Source organism: Kryptolebias marmoratus, linkage group LG20 (genome assembly GCF_001649575.2).
Source record: "Kryptolebias marmoratus isolate JLee-2015 linkage group LG20, ASM164957v2, whole genome shotgun sequence".
NCBI classification, from domain to species: domain Eukaryota; kingdom Metazoa; phylum Chordata; class Actinopteri; order Cyprinodontiformes; family Rivulidae; genus Kryptolebias; species Kryptolebias marmoratus.
The window spans coordinates 16,424,617-16,436,847 of record NC_051449.1 but is presented as its reverse complement, the minus strand read 5'-3'; the positions used below and the strand labels follow the sequence as shown (position 1 = coordinate 16,436,847).

At 40.3% G+C, this 12,231-nt stretch overlaps 1 protein-coding gene across 3 annotated transcripts in view; it reads right to left on the bottom strand.

Moving 5' to 3' along the window:
• xrn1 (5'-3' exoribonuclease 1) overlaps positions 1-10,510 on the bottom strand; it is a 19,349-nt gene extending 8,839 nt beyond the window's left edge. For 2 of the 3 annotated variants that reach the window (XM_017420888.3, XM_017420889.3), the window contains exons 1-25: positions 10,274-10,510; positions 9,155-9,387; positions 8,540-8,637; positions 8,061-8,170; positions 7,836-7,946; positions 7,659-7,744; positions 7,438-7,525; positions 6,795-6,963; positions 6,491-6,558; positions 6,115-6,243; positions 5,852-6,009; positions 5,131-5,220; positions 4,330-4,486; positions 4,120-4,239; positions 3,867-4,036; positions 3,591-3,708; positions 3,227-3,322; positions 2,269-2,372; positions 1,959-2,093; positions 1,659-1,821; positions 1,444-1,557; positions 1,199-1,297; positions 997-1,112; positions 754-900; positions 476-565 (exon numbers count right to left, since the gene is read on the bottom strand). In XM_017420888.3, the coding sequence (XP_017276377.1) occupies positions 476-565; positions 754-900; positions 997-1,112; positions 1,199-1,297; positions 1,444-1,557; positions 1,659-1,821; positions 1,959-2,093; positions 2,269-2,372; positions 3,227-3,322; positions 3,591-3,708; positions 3,867-4,036; positions 4,120-4,239; positions 4,330-4,486; positions 5,131-5,220; positions 5,852-6,009; positions 6,115-6,243; positions 6,491-6,558; positions 6,795-6,963; positions 7,438-7,525; positions 7,659-7,744; positions 7,836-7,946; positions 8,061-8,170; positions 8,540-8,637; positions 9,155-9,387; positions 10,274-10,348 (3,044 nt within the window). In that variant the 5' untranslated portion in view covers positions 10,349-10,510. Of the gene's footprint in view, positions 1-475; positions 566-753; positions 901-996; positions 1,113-1,198; positions 1,298-1,443; positions 1,558-1,658; positions 1,822-1,958; positions 2,094-2,268; positions 2,373-3,226; positions 3,323-3,590; positions 3,709-3,866; positions 4,037-4,119; positions 4,240-4,329; positions 4,487-5,130; positions 5,221-5,851; positions 6,010-6,114; positions 6,244-6,490; positions 6,559-6,794; positions 6,964-7,437; positions 7,528-7,658; positions 7,745-7,835; positions 7,947-8,060; positions 8,171-8,539; positions 8,638-9,154; positions 9,388-10,273 lie in introns of those variants that run through there. The other variant, XM_037982051.1, reaches the window with a different exon arrangement.
• Between the last annotated feature and the right edge of the window lie 1,721 nt (positions 10,511-12,231).

Here is a 12,231-nt window from a genome sequence, read left to right as displayed (position 1 = left end):
ATTCATTTTCAATGAGAAAAAAATGGCAGAAAAAGCTAAATATCTGAAACAGCCGAAATTGCACCAATACCAAAAGTCATAGCGGTCTTGTCATTAATGAGCTGAACGTTTTGATATATGAACGGTTGAAATAGCTGAAAAAATTGCGGAACGAGTTAGATGCCGAAAAACGTACGGAATAGTGAAAGAAGAATAATAGATAAGAAAGAGAAACAGAAAAACAATGGTGTGAATGCTTAAAAGCATTCACACAATAATTGCGACAGAGAGAAAAAGACGAGAACAAGTTGCTGAAAAACACTCAGCTTCACCCTGGGGGGTTTCTATAACAATACATCCCAACCAGGGTGGGCTCGGGCAATCAATCATCTCTCCAGGAACTGTGATTAGATTCCAGTTGTTGGAGATGGAAGTTCAAAGTTCCCTTGATATAAAAAAGGGGGGTTTTCTGGTCAAAGTAAATTGTTGGTCCTACCCGTTCTGATCCTCCCCGGGCCAGATGTCATCTTCATAAAACATATCGTCATGGGAGTTTCTGGAGACTGTGTCAAATACTTCAGGAAATCTAGAAAAACAACAAACAGCGGCGTCAATCGCGCTCTTCTCTTAAACTCATTCTTGCATACATTAAGACACCAACCAGACAGTTTTAAATGTGAAGTTAAAAGAATTAAAAGACAAATCCATAAGCGTGCAACGGTGCAGCATCTACATGGTAGATAAAGAGAAAAGGGACAGGTGGGTGTCTTTTACCTGTCCAGGTATTCAGCGAGCAGCTCCTCAACAGCATCCGAGTACAGCCACTCTTTTTCAGTCCTCTTGGTGTACCCGGGAACCTCCTCGTTCTTCTTGTTGAACTTCAGGTTCAGCCCAACGTTAGGTCTCTGCTCCCCGCAGGGACTTGATACAACGTAGATGAAAAAAATTTTGGATTAGGAAAAAGAAATAAAAAAGGTATTAGTACTTTTCAGTAAATAAACACCACCGGACACTCACTTCCTTTTGGAGCCTCTGCCAATGAAGATGCTGCCCGAGAAGCGAGAGACCAGGTAGCCGCTGATGCCGAGGCGAGACGCCAGGATGTAGCCGGGGCAGTACTTGACAGAGTATTTCTAAAACCAACAAATAACGAGAGGATGGATGACAGCTCTCATGATGAAACCCGTCCACTAAATGTCTGTACAGGAGTGCGTCTTACATGCTGATTCTGGATTAAGTGCTCCAGCTGCGGCTCGCGAGGCACAACGAACACCACTCTGATCCGACCCTCTTTGATGACGTCTTGAGAATTTTGAACCTGTTACAAAATTTTGAATGTCAGCTATTATTAATTTCACAACACGGACGACACTAGCATCTCTATTCAGGAGCTGAATATGCACACACTAAACTTTAAGTGGAATGTTATGAAAGCCTAACAGTGCGTTAGGGCCGATGACGCACCTCTCCCATAGAACCGTAGTAAGGCGCTCCCACCATGAAGACAGTGGTTGCCGGGGGAAAGAGCTCATCGAGGCTCCTGTAGCTGGTCAGAGACGAGTAGAAGGCCTTGATGTCCTGAAAGAATCAGAGGAGACGCTGATGCCATGATTGCGACAGGTAATTAAAGCAGCATTGGTATTTTTGTGTACTCTTTCAATGCAATCGGAAACAAGTACCGTCACCACAGTCTGGTACGCGAAAGGCAGAATCTGTTTGGCCCACTGTTTCTCCAGTTCCACCACTTGATTTGCTTTCGGGATGTATTTTCGGCCCGTCAGCATCTGGCCGTATAAAAGCACGGCCGTCTCGTTCACCACGACGCCTTTTCTCTTAAAAAAGCTGAGAACATTTAAAAAAAGAAATGGTTAAAAAAAATCTAAATCATTTTAAAAACGTCAGGCTGTATGTCGTGTCTCATGCTTATAAATACAGATACAGTGTTTTTATTAACAGTGCTTTTGTTTAGTGTTTCTTACTGTTCAGTGATTCCCTGGACATCCTTCACCCAATCTTTTTGTTCCTTGTCACCCAAAAAGGAGACTTTAGTGGGCGGAGGAGTGGACGGCCTGTCGTACACCCGCTGGACTCCTGGATGTTCGTCCAGAGCGAATCTGAAAGAAGGGGAACAAAGTTTAGGTTGGAATAACAAACTTAGGATTTATACAGAGACTGAAAATCTGTATTTCTAGAATGACAGACGTTCAGCACATAGAGATTCAGCATTTTTCCCAATTCCCATGACCTTCCCATTTAAATCTATCATTTTGGTGCCGTATCATTTCTTACTTGGTTTCTCCATCTGAAACTGCAATGATGCGAGCTTCCTCTAGATGGGGCCAGTTGACAAACACAGACTTGCCCAGCACTTGTGCGGCAACATCGTCGCATATCTGGAAACACGGAGGATTCGAGCGAAAAAGTTAAAGTCGACCAAGTGACGACGCCAGAAGTTCAGAGTGACAACATTTCTCTCAGCCAGGAAGAGACGGCAAAAAGTACAGATCTTCAACCTCAAGCATATTCACATCCAATTGTTGGTTACAGGCGCATTATTATTATTTATTTAATTAAGTTCACCTCAATTATGTGAATGCCGTAGCCACTGTAAATCACTGTTTTATCTAAAAATAAAAATTACCGGGTTTTGTTGTGGGTCGTTGTTCATTTGTACAACAAAGCATCATCCAAACCACTGCCTTCTTTTTTAAACTGAGAAGATCCTGAAAATTCATGTGAGAGTCCTTTAATAAACAGCTAAATCTACAACAACTGTGTTTGAAACGGTATCTAAACAGGCATCAGATCATACCTAAAGTATGTCCACACTGAAAAAAAAGAAAAACATTCAAGGTCGTTTTCAAAAACTAATATGGAGCTAAAATAAATGTAATTTACTCCACATGTATTCACACCCACAGGTACTCGTTTTTTTGCTAATCTGGTATAAGATTCTGTAAATTTAGTGAAACGTAACTGAACAGAGGCTGAACTGAGAGCAGTTGCTGGAGGTTTTGCCCCATTCCTGTGTGATGGAGGATTCGAGCTGTTCTGAGTCTTATTTGATGGATTTTTTCATTTCGTGATGCACTACAATCTTTTCATTAGGTGAGAGGTCTGGACCGCATGTTAAATGGTTCAGCATCCGAAGCCATGATGTTGTGACGCAGCCCAATTTGTTTTTTCCAAAATTGACACTGTATTTAGGTTTTTTAAGATGGGTCTACGTACAGAAACAAACACTCACCGTTTCTCCTTCCTGACTGGGAAGAATTTCCAACATCATGTTCTCTCCTCTGCTGCTCTGCTGGAAGACGACCACTCCGTTTTTCTTCTTGTAAAACTGGTGAGAGAAGCGGAGTTAAAATAAATAATAAATAAATGAAATTATCAAAAAGGGGAGAGAGGAAAACAGAGCTTCAGAAATGTATTTTCAAAATAAATAAATTCAACAAAGAATTATTCCAAAAACTAGTTAAGAATAGTCTCCTACTGATTATCTTTAGATAAATATGTTGAACATGACTGGAAATCAACTTAAACCATGTTAAATGGTTTGCATTAAGACAGGAGCATTTCCACTTTGGCTGAAAACTTGACACCTAAGATACCTTGTGTCTGATATGGTGCAGAGTGGGGAAGCCACAGAAGTAGAGAGCTGAGCGGTCGGCACGCTTGCTGACGTGGTCCGAATGAACCATCCAAGCATCCATGGGGATGTTTGCTTTCCTGTAACAACCAATAAACTTTCGGTGAGCTTGAGAGCGAGACTGACGTACGCTCTTTGTTTGCGTTTAGCTCGGGCAAACCTCTCCAAACACGGGGTATTTTCAGAGAAAATAATCAGAATTTTAGAGGGCTCGGCGCGAGCGTGTGTCGGTGTTTACTTGACATGGCAGTGGATGATGTTGGGAAACAGCTGAGGCAGGGAGGAGGTATACGTGAAGTCTATATCGGGGTCGTATGAGTAGACGGCACACTCCGAATGCTGATTCCTGGCCTTCTCTTCCTTTGTCAGCTTGTGATTGTAGGGCTCCATAGCTGCTAGCAGGCACCTCTGTTTGACAAACGCACACAGGTTAACGAGTTCATCGCGTGCAACACGACCCCGCCATGAGTAATGTACGCGAGTGCTCGTACCTCGTCTATAAACGGAATGAGCACCACAGCTTCCCATTCCTGCTGCTTCCCGTTGAGGTCGGTTTTGAACTCGACAGGATAGTACTCAATAATGGAAGAGTTTTTGCTGGTCATCAAGCTCTGAGAAATCAAAAAAATAATAAATGAACACCTCAGGCAAAAGTTTGGACACCCACACTATCGAACTTCGGCGTGCGCGTGAGTTGTTACCCTGTAGCATTCAGGCAGCAGCGACTGGCTGGCAGACGGCAGGACTGCCAGCAGCTGCTGGAAAGGCATAAAGGGTCTCCCAAGGTCAAAGGTCAGCTCTAACCCCGATATATTCCTGATGTCAGACAGGAACGGGGCGTAGTGGTATGGGTAGTACCTGAAGAGATGCGCGCGCACACACACACAATATTCAAAATGGATCTAATTGAAAAGAGCGCATTAAAACTGGGACAAAACTATATCTAAGAATCAATGCATGACGTCCAATAAATGATTCAAATAATCTGCTCAGTAATTGGTTTGCTAGGATTCTGAAACACTAGCTGTCACTAAAGTTAGGCTGGTGAAACAGAAATGCTTGTATGGAGCACTGAAACTGCTATAATTAAGAATAAATACAGAAAATAACTGGTCAATAATTAATTAATTTGGCAACAAATACCAGAACAATTAAAAACAACGACAACAAAAAAGAGTTACAAACAATTAATGTTCCATAAAGAGTCTCACCTGTTGATATTTCTATTTTATTGCAGCTGCAATAATTTATTTAAGTATTATTTCTATTTATTTAGTTAGTTAGTTAAGCTTACATTTCTTTAGTTCTGTACCATTTATCTGTTTTGTTTCATTTTTCCTTTTGCAATATTTCCCCAAACACAATATCTCCTGCTATTTTCTGCCTAAGCCACTTATTTCTTTAATATGTCCGTTACAATCCTCCATACAGAACCATTTTTTAAAGAGACATTACAAAATAATCCCACTTCTCTGAGGATACAGAGGAGTAAAAGTACTCACCAGCTCCAGGACTGAACTCCGTGATAATAGTAGTGAAGAATCCACTGGATACCTTCCACGTAGCACCGGGCTTGGTCGGCTAGAAACTCACTGCAAACAGTTAGAACGAGAACACAGCTTAGGGCCGGTGATGAAGGTGAAACTGCAACGACGATGGACAATATTTTCTCAAGTTTTAAGGCACTCGTCAGTTTTTCCTAAGCTTGAAATGTATTTGTTGCATCTGTGTGCCATTTTCTTGGCAGGCCACAGATGGAAGGTGACGCACTACATTTAGGTATCCCTGAGCCATGTACAAACTTCCTAAAACGTGCCACAAAGCCAACGCTGCTAATCTGACCCAATTTATACGTTCGTCATCTCACTGGAGTTCCTGAGGAATAGGTTTTCACTGGTTGGGCAACTCATTTCCTGAGTTATAAGTGATGCAATCAGCTGTGTTTAATAAACAAAGCTGCCTCTGACGCATCTTCTTTTAGTTTATTTCGCTCTGAGGCCCTTTGAGATGCTGCATCGACACACAATATAGTAACAGGTGTACCTAAAAACACCCACAGTTTGTGTCAAATCCATCTGATTCCTAATTAAAATGAGATCTCTTACACATTTTAATATTAGTCCACATTAAAAAAAAAAAAAAAAAGGCTGGTGCTGAATTGTTGCTTCTACTGAAACTCAAGCCAGAGTGATCCCTTTGAAGGCTTTTAGTTTCTACACTTACTCAGACACCACATCCACGCCCATCTTGGTCATGTAGTAGGTGCGTTTGTACTGCCTGAACTCGGTTTCAAACATATCGTCCTCCTCTTCCTCGTCATCTCCCAGCGCTCCTTTTCCTTCTGCAGTCGCTGGTTCAGCTGAGCTCAGGGCAGCAGAGTCCTTCGCACATAAAATCATCAGCGACAGTAATTACAGGAAGCACATTGTGGAAATCAGACAACAACAATCAAAGAATGTTGCTTCTTTTAAATGCTGCGCTCCTACCTCACTCTTTTTGCTGCCAGCTTCCTCCTCGGCTGCCAGACCAGCTGACTCGTTCAGGTATTTGTTACCTATTTTACTCTCGAACCACTTCAAGTCTACAAACACCTCATTAAAATGTTCCCGGTCAAACTAGAAGGGTACAAAGCAGGGGGAAAAAAATAAAACCATACCCAATGTTACAGGTGTTTCCACAAAAAACGCTATTATATATATTTTTTAAATAAGAGGCTGCATGTATGAGATGCAGCTGAACAAAAAAAGAGCAACATATTCATATTAGATCTGTATAGATTTTGTTTTTAAAATTGAAACACACTCAGCATCACTCACGATACCAAATATTTCAAAGTAAAGTTGGCGAATGTTCGTGCCTCACCTCAGAAAGTTTCTCCATGTATTTCTCAAAGTTTCGGAGGTTTAAGTGGCCGTTCTCATTCAGATAACCTAAGTTAGAAATTAGGATTCCAATCACTTTCTCTATCTGACATATGTTATGAAAAACAGAACGTATTACCATATTACAGGCTTGACTGAGTGGCCGAGCACAGACAGAGCTGGAAACCAAACAACACAACGCTGGAGCACCATTCCAACATCATGAGAAACTCGTTCACATGCACCAGGGTACGGACGACGTAAGAACATTTACTTTTGTGTGGGTATATGTGTGTGAGCCTCACCTCCCAGGCTTGGCAGCACACTGATGTACGTCTTGTACAGCAGCGGCAGAGCGTCGTGATTAATGTGAAGATGAGGGAGGTGAGGGATGAAATCATTTCCTACAAGGAAGCCCATTAGAATCCAGTCGTCTATTATTCGCTCCAGGTCATAATCAGAACCCATGTGACTCTGAAAAAACAGCCACAAACATAACAGGAAAATAGATTACACGTACAAAGTTTGAACAATGACTCGTGTCTGTGCATCGTCCCTTTGTATTATTATGTTCAAGTCCATCCAAAGTTTTAATCACAGCCATATCAAAACACGCTGGGTTTCGCTCGCCTAAAACACAAGTCACCTTTCTTCTCGCAGCTTTTCTGATCTGTATGCAAGTATGTGTCAGGAAGCAGGAAGTGTGTGGCGACATGACAGGGGAGAAGGGTCCGCCAGGGTATAAAAGTGTAAGAATGTCTTCATAATTAGACTGAGATCGTATAGTTTCATTTGGTTACTATCCACTGAATCTAAATTCTAACAGGCTCAAATAGGCCGATGTTCTGTTCACACAAGCGTTTTATTTACAGGAAGGACTTCTGTCAAATTAACGCCGGAAAATTGCTGTCACTGTAAATGCAACTTATAAATATCAGCGTGTCTCACCTTTAGCTCTGAGAACTCATAGTCTATGTACTCTCTCATCAGAGACAAGTGAAGCAGGTGAAAAGTTGTCTCCTCTGGAGCTGTTATTCTATAAAAGGAAGAAAAAAAAGAGGAGGATATAAAACACAGAAAACACTTAGAATACAGAGCATGGCATAAAAGAGAGAAAAGAAATATAGTGTGACAAAAAAATTAATAAGTAAATCGGGGGAACAGAGAACCTTTTTTGGGATTTCTTCCCTCCAAATCTGACTTCTTCTCTGAGCAGGGAGAAATTTGGCTCGTGGCTGGTCAAACCCAACATGATCTACAACGCAGTGGAGGGAAGAGTATGCATTCAGAGAGGATCAGAGTAATAATGTAAATCCTCATCCTTACAGACTGACAATAAACCATACCAGGTCAGCATCCAGGCCATACAGGCAATGTCGGGTGTTGGGATTATGACCGGGCTTGGCATTCTCAGAACGAATAAACTCCATGATCTTGTGTTCTCCTTCGCCTGGTGTCTTTAGGCAAAAAAGAAAAATAAAATCAAACGCAAGAAAGGTCTCCTTAAACCGTCACATGTTCTTGCACTTTCCAAAATGTAGTGAAAATCCCGTGCTGCTGACGAAACCCACCTCGTGACCAGACAAGTAGACCTTGACATTCTGCCACAACTTGTCCGTGGAGAGCTTGTTGTGAACAAAATACTTTAGCTGCTCCTGTAGTCTCGCCATAAAATCAGTGCCTGGGGAAGTAAAAAAGTGTGTGATCAAAAGAGCTGCTGCTGCTTTTCAAGACCAACGTGTTTATGTCTGACTGCCAGCAAATACATCCATGCTGGAAAACATCTCATTTTACTGATGATTAAAAGTTAAGGTCAACTTGATAAATGAAGCTACCACAAAAGTAATCCCACTGTGTTAGTGTTCGATTCGGGTGTGTCCGTTTTTGGGTTTTAGCTTTATGCGGGTTAGTTTAAAGATTCTGGCAAAGAGTGACAAAGAACCAACAAGAAGGTAAAGACTAAGAGAACTCGTCTTTAAGTCGAAGACAGAGCCCTAATGTGCTTTCACAAATTAAAAAAAAACAGTATATAGCTTTTGAACAACCCTACCAGGAGTGATACAGTTAGAGTCGAAGCGAGCTTCTGTAGGAAGCACCTCTCCTTTATCCAGAGCTTTCTTTATCTTCTCCTCTGCTTCTTTGGCAGACCTAAACACAAACACCCACAAAAACAAAAAAACATTGGCGGTCAGACAAACAGTTTTAAGTCCAGAGTCTCTCTTTGGCTTGGTTTCTTCTGGTTTTGCAACCAGAAAAAGAAATATTTTGTTTAAAATAATAAAAAAAAGGCTTTAACTCCATTTAAAGCTTATTTGGATTTAATTGGCAATAAAAACATTTCACTAGTTCCTGAGGCTGCGGGTTCAAGCCCAGGTTGTGTCAGGAAGACCATTCGTTGTAAAACAATCGCCAAATATTTCAAGCGAGTTCGCTCGCTGGGGCAAACCCTGCAGAAGGGAGCAGCTGGAAGAAAAACAACATATTTGGCTAGCGTTTAAAAAAGGAGCCGTCTCAAACTGAACACAATAATATCAGACATCAATACAATATTTGGAAACAGAGTTCAAATAACTGCAAAATAATATGAAGCTTGATACATACTGTGGATGTATACTACATATACATCCAGAAAATTGGCATCATTCTCATCCCTCTCAGTCGCTACCTGAATCTTCGACCTCTCTGCTGGTTCATCTTTGCCCTCGGCGCCACCCCATCCACAGCCATGAAGAAGACCCTGCGTGGCTTGATGATCCTGAAGAGCACCTCCAGGTAATGGAAGATGTCGGCGAAAATCTTTTCCTCGGAAATGCGAAAGTGGACATCCTCGTCGTTCGGGTGGGAGCACTGGTGGATGATGCCGTTCATGTCCAGATATAGGTTGTCAAACTCTGGAATCTGAGGGAAGGGGGGAAAAAAGTACAACATGAATAGACGATAGACTATTTTTAAAAAGACATCCTCCAATGTCTCTGTTCTCTGAACAACAAGAAATTTTGTTTCTTAAATCTTTACTGTGTGGGGATTATCTCGAAACATTCATTGTGGTATTTTGCTTAAAAGTTACCAAAAACATTCTAGCGTGCTTTCCCAGCTAACCACTCCTTATTTATTAGAGAAAACAGCACTGGACTTTGGTCCAATATAAAGTTACAGCTTTGCTAACAATGCTGTTAAATGCAATGAACGGGGCATAAAACACCAGTCTGATGAAACTATGGCTCAAACTGAAATACTACACAGCATGGCTTAGGTAGTGCCATTTAAAAAAACAGCCTAGTTTATATAGTAAAGCGTCACGTATCAGCTATAAGCTGTTGACACAAACAGAGCAGTGTCCAAAACTTCTCACGATCATGATAAATTGAAACTTGTGATTATCTCTGCTTTCCAGCTTGCATCTGTCTGTACGTTGTGACTGTACATTTAGTGCCAGCTGGCTGTAAGGCTTTATTGTTTTTAGGAATCTTCTCACCCAACAAAAACCCAAATTACAACATATTTACTGATATTTACTCTGATTTTTAAAAGCCAAACGATTAGGAAAATGTCTATTTAACGAGCTGGGTTTTTATATAAAATTTGCAAATGACCTTGTGCTTTTATTATGCTTCAATAATTCACAAACTTTGCGATATTCGGTGAAATACTAGGTGTTCATTCACTGACAGACACTGAGAAGTTACGTGGAGTGAAAAGTTTTTCTGCCCGCTGTTGCTCGTTTTTAGCCAACAGCTAGCTGGGCTAATGCTAGGTGAAATCAACGAAACTGCTGGTTTCCTACCTTATGTTCCTTCACAACTTCACTGAGACAAGGATAGCGCTCCGAAATCCATCGGTAAAACTTCGGTACCCCCATCTTCACCAGTGCACTTTCAACTTTCAATCTTCAAGAAAAACAATTAAAACCGAGAAAAAAGAGACGTTTAGCTGCGAGCCTAAGCAAAGGTTGGAGGCGAAGTCAATACAACTTGTATTGGATTCCTGTTTTGTTTCCAGCGGCCGCTAACTAGCTAGTTGTCCGATGTCCGTCAGCTAAAACATTCCGCCTCCATCCGGAAAACAATCGTTCCAGTTTTTAGTGTCCTATCAAAATACCATGTTTTCTATAGCAATCTCTTTCCAGGAAAATTGTGAAAAAATAAAACCAAACGTATTTTTAATTACACAAAATAAATCATATTCACACATTTATTGTATTTTGACCGAGTAAACTACAAAGTGTTTGGTAATGTAAGGCATACTTATTTTTTTTTAAATAAAATTCTATTGTGTTGTTTTGTTGTGGCTGTAAGTACACAAGATGTACATATTCGAGAGACTATTTTATTTCAAATATGTAGAAAAGTGCGCAAAAGCCTTGAGTCGTTCTTCAATTCCCTATATCTCCAAAAATCCAGGCTATCTTGTAATCATTTAAAGCTTTAATCAATATTTCATTAGGCTGTCTAAAAATCTTTCAGTTTTTCTTTGAACTTTAGCTATTTTTCATTCATTTTCAGTCCAATACCTGGCTATTTTCAGATTAATGTATTGCTAGTCTAGTTTGTTAGTTAAGCCACCTAACTTTGACCTAATCAGACATAAAAAGGTTCCTTAATACCAGTGTTGTGTTGACATATAAGACACCTTAACAAAGAAACCACTTTAAATTGAATCTTTAGGTGCGTGTCACAAAAATATCATTTATTTCCGTTTCTATAGTCGAATGAATCCACGAAAAGAACCCCAAATAACTCAGTTTAACATAAAATAATATTTTAACACCAACAAGGTGATTTCCAAAGAGCTTTTAGCTGAAAAACTGACATACAGAAGACTGAATGGATCTTTCTGGTCCTGTGTCAGGGTTTTCATGGATTTCTTAAAGACACGTCTTTTAGATACTGTTCATCTGCTGTAGATACTTTTTATTGCTGACAATTTTTTCATGTTCCACTTTCCACATGTTTAAGCACATTTATACAGTTTGTTGTCATGGTCAGAAAAAAAGGCTAGAAAAAAAAAAAAAAACAAACAGCCAAATTCCAAAGAAAAACTTAAAAGACCCTCAGAAAACCTGGAGATTGGGAGCATTATAAATAATAAATAAAAAGTATGGCTCTGGGTGTTAAAACAGGGTGGCCTGCAGTCATCTATTAAACACATTTACTAAAAATAAACTGGAGTGGTAAACAGTTGAAACTTTTCACCAAAGTATCTGCTCTCTTTAGTTCTCAGACTCTTGTGTTGTTGAAGAAGAGATGATTCAGCGCAGCAGGAAACATATCCTTATTCCAGCTTCTTTGAACCATGCAGCCAGCATCGAATTAAAAAATGAGAATGTTTTTCAAACCACAATAAAAAAGTAAAAATTCTCAGTTTTGGCACTCGAAACGTTGAACCAGAAGAGACTTCACCAACAATGCGAGATGGAATGGTTTATTAAAAACATGAAGAAAGTTTCACCACAGAGTCCATGGTGGGTGGGATGAAGAAGCAGATCCTGCCAGATTCTGCCATGGCAAGGAGGTCTGAGCCCCCTGATGGGGGCTGACGTTACGGTGATACATGCCTGCACGATGGAAGATAAGAAAAAGCAGCTTTTTTTTTTCTTTAAATAACAGGAGACACGATGGAAATGCTGAATAAAGAAGAGCATGAAGAATATAGAAGAGCTTCATGTTCAACTTTTATGTATTTTGTCAAATTTTGATTTTAAATCATTTGCATGTCGTTGTATTCTCTTTTAATTAATATTTT